Raw genomic sequence first — 12,333 nt, 5'->3', positions numbered from 1 at the left:
ATTTATTGCCACTGCTTTTATTATCGCAATTGAAATGTTTATGCCTCGCAAGTGAATTTTTTCGCCTTATACCATACTGAATACATCTCTTGAACTCTCAGGCAGGTCTTGCTAACCAATTGGATCGCAATGTTATTTCGTTTTCATACATATATGTATTGTTTTTACTAATATGATGTTTGAGAAGTCGGTTGCGGGCAGTCGCGCAAACAAAATGCGTGTGATGAGTACAGTGGTTTAGTTATTGACCATTAACAATCTGCATGAAGCAGACTCGTTGCAAGCTTCATGACAAGCGATCGTTTCATCACGAAGAAAATGGCTGGTAACCAAGCACAAATACTACCACTAGAAAAATAAAACCAATGGGACAGCACTGAGACAAGCATGTGGGTTTTTATCTTAGAGCTTTAGTAGAACTGCTCTCGAAAAATCTGTTTTTTAAATGTTGTTTCCGATTTTACTTTTGAGAAGTTTGGTTTCTTAGATATTCTGAACCTACTAGATGCCGCAACTGGAGTATGGTCCTGTGAAATTATATTTATGGTATAAAGATGCTTTGGTACCTTTAGAAGTATCAATTTTTTAATGTGCAAGGAGGAACAATAACATATTATTAAGTCGCAGGGCTCATATAGGTCTTCAAACATATATTAGTTTTGTAAAACGTCGGTTGAGAAAATGCACTGCTTACAGAGCCCGAAGTTTTTCCACTGGTTGAGGAGCAGACTCCTGAACAAAGGCCGTCTAAACCAAGTAGGCCGGCAAGAGTTGTACCCCGAAGTATACAGGGTGCAGGTAAGAAACAATTTCATATCGTTTACGTTTAAACCTTTATTGCGGTGCCACATTAATTTAGGCGGTAAATCTACTGGTCTCAAGGCCATAATGACAAGGCTAAATATGTGATGGTAGTAAAAATGTATGTTTCCCTAGATGGTGAATCTGCAAGAACGATGTTTGTGTGTTGTGCATGACACCGCGAAACCCGAGAATCCACAGAACACAAACATATCAAAAGCTTTCAGGCGCTTTTAGTTTGTACTTCGGCTTTTAGAAGTATAGAGTTTTCGGCAAAAATGCGGCAACTGAGACATATTCAAGTAATTTATCTATGTTTCCTCCGTATTGTCAACAGGTATCCTGTACCATGAAGGGGTTAACGTTTTCCAAGTCCTATTTGCACATCCCTCTTGCATCCTTTTGGGAGAACCACGAGATAATGGTAACTACAGATTTCATAATCTCTTCAAATCTGTTTGTGTGCCGTTACCTTATATATTCTTTAAACCTACGTCATATATGAAAAGCGCGCATGCCAGAGTGTGTCAAATATAGCGCCGTATAAATCATGGCTACGTATTAAGAGGCGTTAAAATTCTGTTACAGTTTCTACTACGTGTTTTTCCTCTATAAGTGGGTAAGTTTTGTCAAGCTATAAACAGAAAAAAACTTTAGAAAAGAAATTTCTCCAATAGCTTTAAGCCCACAACACCGCTCTCAAAAGCTCTGAGCGGCTAAAGATCAAAACCAAAAGTACGGCACTGCGATGAGAACTAGGTTGCGTGATTAGTGCCGGGGAACAATCGCAGGGCAACAAAACACTTCGTCCTACCAAATTGGCTTGATGGGACATTCTGTTGAAATTCGGGGTAGCAGAGGAACGCTTAAACTTAAATGTAGGCTCTCTATTAGGTTTCTAATATCGAAACAGCAGTCTCCACTCATGAGGCAAGAAACCAGCTTATAACACACATGTGTAAGGCTCATTTCTCACGAAAATTTGACGTTAGCTTAGGCGTCGCCGTTTGAATCGCCGTCACGGTTGTCATCAAATATTTGCCACGTGATAGTGACAAGGCAGTGGGCGGCAATCGAAGAGAATTGTATTTCGCTAAAATAAACATTTTATTGCACCGACTTCTGCACCGCGAAAGAACGGAGAAATCGGGCTCATCAATAACAGCAAGCGTACTAAGCGGTCGTCGGACTACGTATGCCTGTTACACTTGGCAGTGCTCAATTTACAGTCGGCGCTAAAACACTGGCATGAATTTGGCAAATGATGTGGAACAGTCTGGAATAGTACCATATGGTTCTGACTGCCTACGATAACTAATTCGTGAGCATCTCATGAAAAAAACGTAGCGATGAAGTTTCCCGCTAACGAGCATTCAGAAACCAAGAACACAAAACTTATTAGTGCGCTAAAATCACTGTCATGAGAAAGCGCGCCGGAGGCGGTTGTTGAAGTACAGGAGATTTATATGGTCTTCAGCTATTTATATGTAATTATATCAAACATTTGCCTGTTCTTCCACTATGTATATATACATGGTCTTCGACTATTTGTATATAATTATATCAAACATTTGCCTCTTCTTCCACTATATATAATATATATATATATATATATATATATATATATATATATATATATATATATATATATATATATATATATATATATATATATATATATATATATATATATATATATATATATATATATTGTCACGTACACGGTGAATAAGGATACCAACGATAGCAGGGGGTAGCCCAGACACAACACAGAAGCACAGAAGCAAACGCGCAAGCGACACTTTGTCGTCCTTTCAACTTCGTCCTCCTTTCACACCTTAGTCATGCGCCACCTGGCAACGCTAGGTGGCATTGCCCCCCCTTCCGAGAAAAAATGAGGGCGGCCGGTAAAATTGGTGTAAAAAGCAAGAGAGTGGTGACAGCGGGGGGCCATACGCTATCGGTGGTAGTACGGCTTCAGTCGCACAATGTGCACAATGTCCCAGCTAGGCTTTCGACGTTTTGGTTGTGTGGCACCGTCTGGAACAACTTCATAACTGAGGTCACTTACACGACGCAACACTTTGTACGGCCTGAAGTAGCGGGAAAGGAGTTTCTCTGTCAAGCCTGGACGGCGAACTGATGTCCACACCCACACTTGGTCTCCAGGTTTGTAGTCAACCTGGCGGTGTCGGAGGTTGTAACGGTGCGCGTCAGTGGTCTGCTACCGCCTATGTGCACAAGGGCGAGCTGGCGGGCTTCCTCAGCGTGGATGGCATATTGCTGGGCATCTGAGAAAAGCTGGTCGTCATCTGGGCACGGAAGCATGGAATCGAGCATGATCTGAACTTCGCGTCCGTAAGCAAGTCGAAATGGTGTGAAGCGCGTTGTCTCTTGTAAGGCTGTATTACAGGCAAATGTGACGTACGGCAGCACCTCGTCCCAGGTCTTGTGTTGCACATCGACGTACATTGACAACATATCCGCAATCGTCTTATTCAATCTTTCTGTAAGACCATTGATTTCTGGATGGTACGCTGTGGTTTTGTGATGGGTCGTGTAACTCAGCTCAAATATGCGGTCGAGCAGCTGCTACGTGAAAGCTGTCCCTCTGTCGGTAATGATGTATGAAGGGGCGCCATGCCGCAACACTATGTTGTGCATGAAAAACTCTGCTACTTCGGAAGCTGTGGCATGAGGGATTGCGTCTCAGCGTATCGAGTCAGGTAGTCAGTAGCGACTACTATCCATATGTTTCCCGCCTGCGACAAAGGAAAAAGGCCAAGGAGATCCATTCCAATTTGGCCGAACGGAATGCAGGGTGCTTTAACGGGCTTGATAAATCCGGCAGGCTTCTGGGGCTGTGTTTTACGGCGCTGGCATTCGCGACAGCTTCGTACATAGCGTTTCAGTTGCGGAGAGCCCTGGCCAGTAATACATGTTGCGCACTCGAGCAAGCGTGCGTGAGCAACCCAAATGACCAGACGTCGGTTCATCGTGGCAAGCAAGGAGAATATCCTCACGGAGCTCGCATGGCACCACCGGAAGGTAAGTTCTGTCTTGACCCTGGGAGTTTCTTTTATACAAGACCCTTTGCCGCATGCAGAAGGAACCAAGGTGCCGAGATAGGTGTCGAGGCAGGGTCGTATCACGCCGTTCCAGATAATCGATAAGTGGAAGGATGTCTGGATCAGCTCTTTGTCGATCCCTGAGCTCAGATGCGCTCAGGGCTCCTAGGAAACCGCTGTCATCGGCTGTAGTATCGCCAGTGTCAACGGGTGCCTGTGACAACGTGTCAGCGTCTTCGTGTTTGCGGCCGGACCTATACACAATAGTTATGTCATACTCCTGAAGCTGTAAACACCAGCGTGCAAGTCGTCCAGATGGGTCTCGCAAATTTGCCAGCCAGCGCAAACAATGATGGTCCGTGACGACTTTAAATGGTCGGCCTTAAAGATAGGGGCGAAACTTCATAGTAGCCCACACGACCGCCAGGCATTCCTTTTCTGAGGTGGAGTAGTTCATTTCGGCACGAGAGAGAGTGCGGCTAGCATAGGCTGTTACTCGCTCAAACCCGTCTTGATACTGAACGAGGACCGCGCCAAGACCGATACTACTGGCGTCAGTGAGCACCTCAGTATCAGCCGCTTCATCGAAGTGCGCCAGAACAGGGGATGTTTGAAGGCGCTCACGAAGCAAAGAGAAGGCCATTTGCTGCTCAGAGTTCCACACAAATGAGGTGTCCTTCTTTGTAAGGCGCGTCAGAGGTTCTGCGAGCCGAGAAAAATCGGCAATGAAACGCCGATAATATGCGCACAGGCCGAGGAAGCGCTGAACAGCCCTCTTATTAGCTGGAACGGGAAACCGTGCGACGGCAGCAGTGTTATCGGGATCCGGGCGCACCCCATCAGCGCTTACAACATGGCCGAGGAACTTGAGCTCTGTATACCCGAAGTGGCATTTCTGGGGCTTCAGCGTGAGATCAGCAGAACGGAGGGCTTCCAGGACAGCACGAAGGCGTTCGAGGTGTTGGTCAAATGTTTCGGAAAAAACAACTACGTCGTCCAAGTACACAAGACAGATCTGCCACGTGAGGCCAGTGAGGATGGTTTCCATCATCCTTTGGAATGTAGCTGGGGCAGAGCACAATCCAAATGCGAGTACTTTGAATTCATATAGGCCATCTGGAGTGAAAAATGCAGTTTTTTCTCTGTCTGTTTTGTCTACCTCGATTTGCCAATAGCCGCTTTTAAATCAATAGATGAAAAATACTTAGAACGTTGCAATCTGTCCAGTGAGTCATCGATGCACGGCAACGGGTATACATCTTTCTTTGTCACATCATTCAATTTTCGATAGTCGACGCAAAATCGGAGAGTGCCGTCCTTCTTCTTGACCAGGACTACTGGTGAAGACCATGGACGTTTCGAAGGCTGCACAACACCATCATTCAGCATCTCCTGAACTTGCGTCTGGATCATTTCCCGCTCTTTGGCAGACACACATAAAGGCTGCTGTCTTATAGGGCGAGCGTCGTCATAAGTAATGATGCGATGTTGTGTGATGGGCGTTTGACGAACCTTCGAAGAAGAAGCAAAACACTGCTTGAAGTCCAGCAGCAGTTGCTCTAAGGCCCGGCGTTTCTCCTTTGACAAGTGGCAGTTAATGTCGATGTTGTCAAGAGTTTCCACTACCGTGGCTGCAAAACAGACCGGATCGTGAGCACATGGTCAGCGAAAGCGGTAGCAGTCCCCGGAAACAAGTGTCGGTGCTCATTAGAAAAATTTGTGGGAAAGAGTGCAGCCCGGCCATTGTGAAGCGACAATAAACTTCGAGCAGCGCAAATGCCTTGAGCAAGCAGGAGTGAATTGTTCGCCTCCGCTACAGCACCACCGGTACAAAAATCGTCACAGGTAACTCCCACAACAGCACTGCTTCGCGGCAGCAGCTAGACGCTCTCGGCGGAAACACGAAGTGCGGCATTGCAAGAATTGCTACTACCTTGTTCTGCAGATTGTCCCATTGAAAATGTGACCAGTCTATTTCGCAGGTCGATAACTGCTCCGTACTCCCGCAGAAAGTCAATGCCGAGGATAAGGTCACGGGAGCAGTCACATATAACAACGCAACTAACGACGAACGTACGTCCGTTAATCTGAATGCGAGCCGTGCACATCCCCTTTGGAGTAACTATATGACTGCCGGCGGTTCGAAGTTACACACCTGGCCAAGCAGTGAGCACCCTCCTCAAAACAGTCGCCATGGGACCACTCAAAATTGAGTAATCGGCACCGGTGCCCACTAATGCATTGACCGTAGTGCGTCCGTCTAAAATAACCGGAATGTCCAGAAAAACGCTTTTTGCTTACCTAGGTGACGGTACCAGCAGTTCGCGGTCAGATCGAAGCGGCGACGACTGGAGGTCTTCAACGCAGCGACTACCAGCGGCCTCGCCCCCGAAGGTCGCTGTTTTCAGTTTTCCCGATGATAGCTAGACGAGCGGCCTTTGTCCTCTCGCGAGGAACCGTGGGTGAACGTCGAGGAGCGCCTTGGTGAAGGGGAGCGGGGCTGATGCTGCGAACGAGATGAAGAACGCTGCTCCGCCAGGTACTCCTCGATAACTCGGGGTCGTTGACCAAACCGGGGAGGCGGCGAGTCGATGCTGAGGCCGTGAAGACCGAGGCGTCGATACGAACAATCCCGGTAGAGATGTCCTCGTTCACCGCAGTGGAAGCAAGCGGACGGCGGTCAGGCGTGCGCCAAATGTCGGCTTTGCCTCGGGGCAGCGGACTATTGTCGAAGTTCTGCACTGGCTGCACCGAGGGCAGCGGAACTGTAGGTGGCGCGAGAATGGGCGGTGGTGAAGGTGGAGCCTGACTCTGCAGAACTTCCGCATATGTGGGACGGTTGTCGGTCCCCGACAGCAATGGCGGGCTCGTAACTAGAGGCGAAAGAGGGCTCTTGAGCGCCTGTCGCACCTCCTCCCGCACTATAGCAGAAACGGAAGCTGGCGATTGCTGCAGAGGGCTCCAGAACGTGCTTAGTTATACGCGCACGACGCTGTGAATCAGTTCGCGCAATGCATCGGTATGCCGTTCGGAAGATGCAAATGATTCCGCGATTGTGCCTGTATGAAAAGGTCGGTCATAAGCCACGGCACGTTGTTGTAGCACCCTTTCTATTGTGATGGCCTCCGCAAAGAATCCGTTTACAGTCGACGGTGGGTTTCGCACAAGGCCTGCGAACAGCTGCTCTTTCAAACCCCGCATCAAGTGCCTGACCTTTTTGTCCTCGGACATGGCGGGATTGGCTCGCCTGAAGAGGCGCATCATGTCCTGGACGTACGCTTGGACAATCTCGTTGGGCATTCGGATGCGAGAGTGAATGGCACGTTCTGCATGCTCGCGACGATCCGCGCTAGTGTAAGCTCGAGTAGTTGACGACGGAATTCCCGCCACGATGTTAACACTTGCTCTCGGTTATCAAAACCAGATACGGGCGCCGTCCTCAAGGCTGAAGTAGACGTTCCTTGGTTTGGCAGCATCGTCCCACTGGTTGAAAGCAGCGACACGTTCAAACTAAAGGAACCAGTCCTCCACATCCTCAAAGAGGTCTCCATGGAAAGACTTCGGTACCCGAGGGGCCTGCAAGGTGTAGTTCCACGTTGGTGCGACGCCCGTGACGTGCTGAGCAGAAGCACTGGATGTCATGGCGGCTGCTAATGGCTGAAACAGTCGGAAACAGTCCCTGGAGCCGCCGACTGGCGCGATGCACTGGAGTGTTCAATAGCACTGGGCTTGCGCGACGTTTTGCAGATGGGGACGCTTGCATAGGCGATCGTTTTAACCGGCACCTACACCAGAATGTCACGTACACGGTGTTTAGGGATACCAATAATAGCAGGGGGTAGCCCAGACACAACACAGCAGAACAGACGCAAACGCGCAAGCGACACTTTGTCGTTCTTTCAACTTCGGCCTCCTTTCACACCTCAGTCATGCGCCACCTGGCAATGCTAGGTGGCAGCATATATATATATATATATATATATATATATATATATATATATATATATATATATATATATATATATATATATATAGGGGAAATGAGGGTGCGCGTTATAATACATGACGGAAAGAAACCAACAGTCGGCGAGGCCAAGGAAAGCGTTGGGGACGGTACTTCGTGTTTTGTTTTATGTTTACTTTGGATTATCATAGAAATTAATAATGTAATCTGTTTAGGGGACAGATAATTAAACACAAAGTAGAAGAAAAAAACAACGTGCCGATGGTGGGAACCGAACCCACGACCTCCGAATATCGCGTCCGGTGCTCTTCTAACTGAGCTATATCGGCCGCTGTCCCCCCTGCTACTTGCTTGGGTGTTTATGTTGTCTGTATACGAACCTTGAGAGTGTTCACCAGCGCCACCCTCAACCATGGCGGTGGACGTAGACCGTTCTTGGTTACCGCCAGCGTCACGTAGAACGTGATCAAGAGCGAGGGCGAAAGCTGGGCTAGAATCCTCTTACGCTACCTATGGCTTCAAGAATGCCAGAACCGAGACCCCTGTAATCTACAAGCAGATCAATTTAGAGGATATGAGGGTGCTCGGTATAATACATGAAGGAAAGAAGCCAACTGTCGGCGAGGCCAAGGAAAGCGTTGGGGAAGGTAGTTTGTCTTTTTTTTATGTTTACTTGGATTATCACGTCTATTCTAAAAAACGCTCTCAGTGTGCATAAGGGCGTTTGGCATTGTTGATCGCTTAGTCAGAAGAAAGAAAGTACCTTTTTAGCAACCCTGGAGAGGTAGAACACGCACACAATTTAGCATCTCTGTCACTTCTTTAAATGTAGATGAGTTTGGCTTGAAAAATTGACACCATTTTCCTTTTCTGCCTTCCCACTACGTCCACTAGAAGAGAAAGACTTAATTACACTTCTTATCTAAGAGCTTCCAACAAACTCTTTGCTGTTTTTCTCAATAATGAATACTCATTATGTTCATCTTAGCATTGCACACCCAATAGATGGTAATTAAGTTTTCACCCTGGATAACCACCCGACCACATATTGCACAAAATGGCCAATGCTCGATGCTCAGGCATTGACACTTTAGCGATGAGCTCGCTGTTTTATTGGCAGGCACTAGTGATCAAGAATGCACTGCCAACCAAAAATCTAAAGGCTGAAAATACTGGGAGCGTTTTTTACAGATTTACTTTTAATAAAAAGAAAGGAGTAATGACTTGTAAAGTGCTTCGTGAAATGCCTGTTTCTCTGGGTGTTATGATGTCCACATTCCGAGCGAAAATATGCGGGCATAGTTATGGCGTTTAGTAGTTGCAATCTAACTTTATTAGTATTTACTTGCCGCTGCAATGTGCAGTGCCACGAGATATTCCAGGCAGCACAAACCATTCGGCCAATAAATGCAGTGTGTTGGCAATGTACGGCCTTACATAAGACCAATACATTACCAACATGCTCCGATATTGGCCCCATGGTTCACGCTGCATGGAATTACACATCCAAGTAGTAGGCATTTCATGCGGTAGTTTTTCTGATATAGGAGAGTCAGATAAGACTGCAGCCCTCTGGACGTCCGATCACTGCAGACACAAAGCTCGTAAGCCATATATTAACGTTTGTTTTGCTTACTTAAAGCGGGGTGTTATGTTTATGATGGCTCGCCGCCGAGGTAATTTGGTAGCTTACGAATGAAGGAAAAATCATGTGAGGAGTAGTAAAGGCAATACTGCGAGTTGCGAACTGCATGCAAGCATTCGAGAATAAGGATGCCAAACTGAATAAGCAGCCAAGGAAAGCATCACGCAATCCTCTCAAGGCGGAGCTTTATTTTTGTTAAGCGGTTTTTTATGCAGCTGTCGTCGAAAGCAATCTTTATTTCATTTGATGACGGTGCTTTTTACCCTTGCATATGCAACTATGTTGTTTCCTAAATGAAAGGATATTTTACAATGAACTCCAAATCGCTATAATCTTTCGAAAAATACAAATTTTTTTGTTTCATTTCGTTTTTATGTATGCATGTAAATAAAAAAGTGTGGTACAATTTTTGTTAGAAACAGGGAAAATTTATTCATTCGTGCTGAAAGAAATATAATGCATAACAGCTATTCGCAGGTCAGATATCTGAATGAGTTTGAGTTACAAAACAATCGAATCCTCAAAATACCTTCTATTGTTACAAACGAGGGCTTCATTAATATAGACGCAATATAACTGACTTCAATTCCTAAGGCAGGATCATTTTGTACACTCGTGGGCAGCATAGTCTTGCGACCCCAATAGCACAATAGCAATCTTCCTCAAGGCGAAATTATACATTCCACACCAGCGAGTTTTCTTTCTATATCCTAATATTGCGACCACCAAACTTTTTTGCCGAATGATTAATCGCATTCACGTCTATTTAAACAAACACGTGAAGCACGTCAGCATTAAAAGTACTACTTGACTATTGGTTACTGAAAAAAGTGGGAGCAATACATTACAACTGAATTATTTGTGCGTTTCAACTTTCCATTGCAGGAAGGTACTCATGCACATTATGGGCCGTGGAGTCAGCTATCAAAACTCTTCCAAGTTGTTGCAAATTTTCCTTTTTTGCCTTGTGTTATAATCAGGCGTACAAGGCTTACGAAACTGATGCTCACTATTGTCCATTACTGGCCAAGCAACATTAGAATTGAAAGGAAATGCGTTGTTAGATATCTCACCCTTTGTGAAATAGAATGAAAACTGAATAAACACAATTTATGTTCAAAGTCGAGTTAAAATATTTTTTTTTATTTATGTGGTTTACGGTATTAAAGAGGCTCATGCTATCATAGGGAAATAAAAGAGGGATCCCGAAATCTTGAAATCTGGAATTCTTGCTTCTTGTTTTCACAAAAAAGTCGGCCTCCACCGCAACTAGCCGAAGTGAAATGTGGCGCTGAGTACTTTTTCATTAAGCAATTTGATACATTTGCAGGTTTCGGTTTCTCGCAAAGATACGTTTTGAAAACACAGTGCTTATATTTGTAGCTTTGACACGAAGCTTCAAGAGCTGTCTGCGCTATGTATACCAGGAAAAGCCACAACATAACTACGATGCCAAGGTATTCCAGTATATGCACAAACAAAACCAAATACAACATGCCTAGAAGGAATTGTTACGTATATAGTTATATATTGCTAAGTTTGTTTACAGAGGTATATTGACCTTGGTCGGATACATCCACTAATAGATGGCGAGCTTCTTTCTCAGACATCCTTTATCTCTCCTCAGCGCTTCCTGACCTTTCGCCCTTCGCTGACGAATCCCCCTGGGCTGTCAGTCAGAGTCCAGAGTGTGACAGGTATTCATTGTTGCTACATCGAGAACATGTGCTTTTCGAGAACGGTAGACTTGGGAACATTGGCGAGAAACCAAGTAATTCGTCAGTTATGCATGTGAGCACAGTAAGTGGGCCAATGTAGTGCGACAACAGCTTCTGGAACAAACTGCGATTGTTCCAGAAGCGCCTTGGCAATTCTGTCTGCCAGGATACGTGTCCGGACCTAACGTTTGCCAGGGGGGCGAAACACGCAACGTGAGAGAATCTGCTGGAGAATCTAGGCAGTGACCACTACATCTTGAAGATCACGATATCAGCCACCAACATCAAGCGCAAGCTCGGCACGGCCAAGTTCACCAACTGACCGGCCTTTCGCAAGGTGTGCACGGACCTGGAATGGGGGGATTACTACCATAGATGATTGGTGACAACAACTCAAAGACATCAAGGAGCAGTACACACAGGAAGTGGATCGCACCGACCAAACACCAGAGGTGGATCCTCGGCTCCTCAGGCTATGGGAGGCAAGCCGAGGGCTCACCAAGCGCTGGAAGAAGCAGCGCTTTAACAGGAAACTCAAGTTCAAGATGGCAGAATTCACCAAGACGGCGGAGGAGTACGCAGCCCAACTGGCCAGGCAGAGCTGGCAGCAGTTCAGTAGCACACTAGACGGCTGCTCTCAGCACGGCCAAAACGTGGCGTATACTCAAACCCTCCTCGACCCTATCCAAACCAGCGCCGAAAGCGGGAAAGCTATCCGCAGACTCATCCAGACCTTCGAGGGTACGGCGGAGGAACTACTAGATAAAATAAAAGGGAAATGCTACGGCAGGCCCTTGCCTGCAGCATACGCGAAACCATACATGGGGAGACCGAACACCCACCTGAACAGCCTGATCACCAGGGAAGAAGTGTTCGCTGCCATAAAGGTATGCACGCGCAAAACTGCGGCGGGTGCAGACAAGATCCAGGACGCATTTATACGCAACTTCAGCGACAAGGCAGTCGACCAATTGGCCACCTTCCTCAACGGGCGCTGAGCCGCAGGAACGGTTCCTGAAGAGTGGAAGCATGCAGAGATTGTAATGATCGCAAAACAGGGTAAGAAAGTCCAGATCAAAAACCTCCGACCTATCTCACTCACCTCCTGCTTAGGCAAGCTCTACGAGCGTGTCGTTA

At 46.4% G+C, this 12,333-nt stretch overlaps 1 protein-coding gene across 1 annotated transcript in view; it reads left to right on the top strand.

The window, feature by feature from the left end:
* Positions 1-10,599, top strand: part of LOC146170901 (uncharacterized) — a 39,665-nt gene extending 29,066 nt beyond the window's left edge. The window contains exons 5-7 of the mRNA XM_084586713.1: positions 697-798; positions 1,139-1,225; positions 10,364-10,599. Of these exons, the coding sequence (XP_084442839.1) occupies positions 697-798; positions 1,139-1,225; positions 10,364-10,518 (344 nt within the window). The 3' untranslated portion in view covers positions 10,519-10,599. The remainder of the gene's footprint in view (positions 1-696; positions 799-1,138; positions 1,226-10,363) is intronic.
* Positions 10,600-12,333: the final 1,734 nt, after the last annotated feature.

The sequence above is a fragment of the Amblyomma maculatum genome, unplaced genomic scaffold, assembly GCF_055883805.1.
Source record: "Amblyomma maculatum isolate TAMU_Amacu unplaced genomic scaffold, ASM5588380v1 scaffold_28, whole genome shotgun sequence".
Taxonomy (NCBI): domain Eukaryota; kingdom Metazoa; phylum Arthropoda; class Arachnida; order Ixodida; family Ixodidae; genus Amblyomma; species Amblyomma maculatum.
The sequence above is the reverse complement of the archived record's forward strand: the minus strand, read 5'-3'. Positions and strand labels throughout refer to the sequence as shown.